The following is a 3,806-nucleotide window of genomic DNA, read 5'->3' as shown; positions in this document are numbered from 1 at the left end:
TGTATAATAAAACTGGACAATCATTTTAATGAACGTTATGGAAGCCACATGAATGCTTTCTTAAAGGAATCCTGTTTTGGGGGGTCATGACTTTCCAAAAACTTATAATGAAAGTTTGAGCATTTGAGGACAGTAAATTTGTGTTTCTTATTAGGAAATTGAAATAAGCTGAACAGAGTTCATTTCCTTAATAAAAAGGAAGTCCATTTGTGCCATTACCAGTGTTGTGTAGCTATTTGAGTCGTGCCGAAGTTGTAACAAGCCAAATTTGTGATAGAATTATGATGGTTTGATTATTTTTTTAACTTTCTATTTTGGCTTCGAGAGAGATTACAGCTCCACCTTTGCTCATTCCCTCTTTCCGAGTCATTCCACAACCCCCATTCCTAGCCCTAGGAACAGGTCTTCTTTCGTCTTCAAGGAAGTGTCAGGACACTGCATTGGTAGTAGCAGAAAGCAAATTCCGCCATGGAAGATAACGGCTTTGATGTCTTCAGCTAAGCGCTAAACTATGACCTAAATGTAGAAGAGCATAGGTTGCAGATGGAAGTTCCTGTGACAACCCCTAACAGAAGGTTTGAAAATGGCGTCTACCTTCGGCAACGACCCCAGTTCCGTGTTCTGCAGGAATGCTATCAGCAAATAAATAGGCACAAGCTGTGAACTAGCTGAAAATATTCGCTACAGAACTGTTTATGTCTATTAAATGAACACGCTATGCCACCTACACTTCTCCACTAGACAACCGAATCCAGGTAGGTATGGATGGATGGCAGTGAAGTGGGAATAAAGTGACATGGAGGAATAGGGAGAAACCTTGACCTGGAGAAAAGATTTTAAACTCCGTCCCTTGTTGAATGACTCCACCTTCATGTCAGTAGTCTTACGACTAGTGATGAATGGTTGAGGTGGTCTGTACATTTCTCCCTCCCCAAGTACAGTTCTCAAACAGGCCGTAACTCCGGACCAGATAAGAATTCCAAGAGAAGCCAGCAACGCTGCGGATAACTTCTCGGTTTTGTGCAAATTCAATCACTGATGCGATTGGTTAGTGAGTATTTTTCCATACAACACTAACTTTGTTGTGATCAAGGGGAGCGCCAGGTATGACCCCCAAAAAGAAAAGAAAGAAGTATAAAACTAAGACCATTTGTTTTGATTTTGAACTAAACAACCCTTAAGGCTTCGCAACGGTACCTCCACTGGGAAGTTAGTAAAAGCTGATCATTTGATCTTGCACAAAATGGTCTGAAGGAAGCCGGCCAAGGCTTTTTCTTTCATATTGCAATTAATCCCACTCTCTTCGTCTGCTTCAAAAGTCCCCTAAAGCATTCCAAATAAAGAACGAATGAGGGAATTTTGCTATCCAAAAAATGGGAGAACAGAGAGCTCTGGTATCCTCAACCAATCACCTGCATCTCATAAGGCCAGCGTAGGGGGATGCCAATTGACCCTCCTTTGTCTCGTAAATAGTACGAAATGATAATACTACAACACTTAAGAAAGCAGGTACATCGTAAGTCATCCTTTTATTTTTACACAACAAAGGAGCAAATTTGTGAGTCAAGAAGGGCAAAAGACAAGATTCTTCACCTCCGGATTTGGTGGAGTTACCTTTTGGAGGTATTTTTATGCGGTTGAGAGGCAGTGTCCGAAGGATTTATCATCTCATCACACAACGAAAATCCTGATGGCCTGCTTGGGCTGTCGAAATTACGACTCATCTAAAGAAGGCATCAAAGGAAACGGCGATACCGACTTGCTTTACAATTAATCTGGACTGATTTCACCCTAGTAATGTAGACAATACTACGATTTGGGGAATCTGTAATGCCCTTTTGCGACTTATTTGCGCCAAATTTGGCAAATTTTGCCATAAGATTTATAGAAGTGGTTATTACTTAGTAGATATCCTAAAAAAACTGGCTGGTATGATGACCTTGAAGTGGTTTCCTGTCAGATGGTTTAAAATCGTGTAGAAGGCCACTTGAGATCTATCCTATTTGGCACCATCCTGTCAAGGCCCCTTTAGCACTGAGCAGTTTGCATCTCCTCCGCTTCTCATTTTGGAGTCGTCTTCTAGCAAGAAAGGGAAGGAAGGGATCCTAAAATGTGGTAACCTCTCCAGTACTAGCCAACCCATTAAAATTACCAATTCTGGTGTGTTGATGTAGTTAACTTTACCTCAGGATGACCTCAAAGTAAATGTCATTGCTATTTGCTGACAATAAATAAAGAAGCATTTCAGGCCTTTTTAATTTAGCTAATTTATCCCGGGTATTGCATCACTTAAGTCGCCCCAATTACCAAGTAGAGCAGACATTGTGTTAAGTAGGAGTTCAGACTACCTTACCACCTAAGTGCCAGACACTAAGACAGGGAGCTGCGAGGGTACGCATCAGTCGAGAAATGGGCCAATCAGAATGATATGCTTTGTGATTTTCATCTCCTTTTTTTGCTATCTTATTTGCGAAACTTGTGGAAAAATAAGATAACCAGAAAAGTTAATAAGATTTCTGTGATAAATGCACATGAAGGTTGGTATTGCGGGTTTCGCCTCTTCCTAGACCGACTGGATACTGGTAGCTGATCTGAGGGATCTTTCACTTTTCCGTACTCAATTTCCAGTCACCCTATGTTGAGTGGATGAATTTCAGCCCCGATTGTTTCACCATCTGAAGTGCACCACATCAACTTTAGAACGCGAAACCCACTTCTCACCACAAATTAATGGAAGGCGAGAGGGTGGAGAACAAGGCTATTCTCTCCGAAGGGATACTGTCCTCTGTTAAGGCTTATATTTTCCATTTTCTCACCTTTTGTAGCATTCTTATGTGGTGTCAGTGCAAACGACTTGATTCGGAACTCAAGTTCAACGTCACTTAAGTAATACGTAAATACTCATTGTCAGGAATAAAAATCTTCCTGCGTGGTGCAAAATTCAGCCACCTCACCTTCCCCAAAGGTTGTGCGAATCGCACAAAAAACTTTGGCATCAACCTGAGCGAATTACGTCCGACTCAGGTGACTGACATTTGACAGGGCCTCAAAACAGAAGATACTCAGTAGAGGACAAAGAAGTGTACTGCATCGATGGAGTGAAGCTAATGCATGATAAAGTCACAACGTTTCACTACAGCGGGCTTAGCCGGTGGCCAAGATGTGCATATCAATTCTTTCGTCAACAATTGCAAGATTTTATAGGTTTGGATGGAAATGTATTATATAATCACAGGAGGACTGATAGGCTGTCAACAAATTTGGCATGAATATCACGTCATGCCGCCAAGATGGCTACCGAAAACCTAGTAGACTGAAATTTGTGCGCGTAAATGGACAATTTAAGTTAACTTTGTTCTGACGAAATACCATCATTTAAGCCCTTTATGAATGGGGGTTATGGAAACAAAGACCTGAACTGTCTCTAATGCTGCTCTCTACCGCTACTTTTGCCCCATTTGGGCAAGTGTTTCTCTACTGTTCAGGTTCGACTCACCGCCTCTTGTTTTTTTTCTTTTTTAAAAACGCCGTCTACTTGATCAGGCCTAAATATGATCCAAGTAGTTTCGTATGATTAGTGGCGTGAATCAGTATACCGATTGGATGTAACCAGTAGGAATCTGCACAATGAGTTTGAGTTGTAAATACACACCATCTAAAGCACAGATGTGGGTCATTCTATCAGTACGGTGCTCACTTTTGTGCCCTCTATTATCCATCCCTTAGTTGGGAATCCTCATGCCCCCAAATTTTGTGTCAACCTTGTGAATGAACTTAAACCTACCCACTTCATGGGAAGAGTTGGT

General features: G+C 41.4%; 1 protein-coding gene across 1 annotated transcript; it reads right to left on the bottom strand. All coding sequences in view use genetic code 11, as the record gives it.

The window, feature by feature from the left end:
• Nucleotides 1–516: 516 nt before the first annotated feature.
• EGR_10200 (hypothetical protein) lies at nt 517–921 on the bottom strand (the record flags this gene model as incomplete). Its single annotated transcript, XM_024499449.1, has 2 exons — nt 517–632; nt 729–921. 2 exons carry the CDS (start codon nt 919–921, stop codon nt 517–519), a joined length of 309 nt encoding a protein of 102 aa, XP_024346138.1.
• Between the last annotated feature and the right edge of the window lie 2,885 nt (nt 922–3,806).

Source organism: Echinococcus granulosus, assembly GCF_000524195.1.
Source record: "Echinococcus granulosus chromosome Unknown EG_S00198, whole genome shotgun sequence".
NCBI lineage: Eukaryota > Metazoa > Platyhelminthes > Cestoda > Cyclophyllidea > Taeniidae > Echinococcus > Echinococcus granulosus.
Note: the sequence above shows the minus strand (reverse complement) of the source record. Positions and strands in the feature narration are given on the sequence as shown.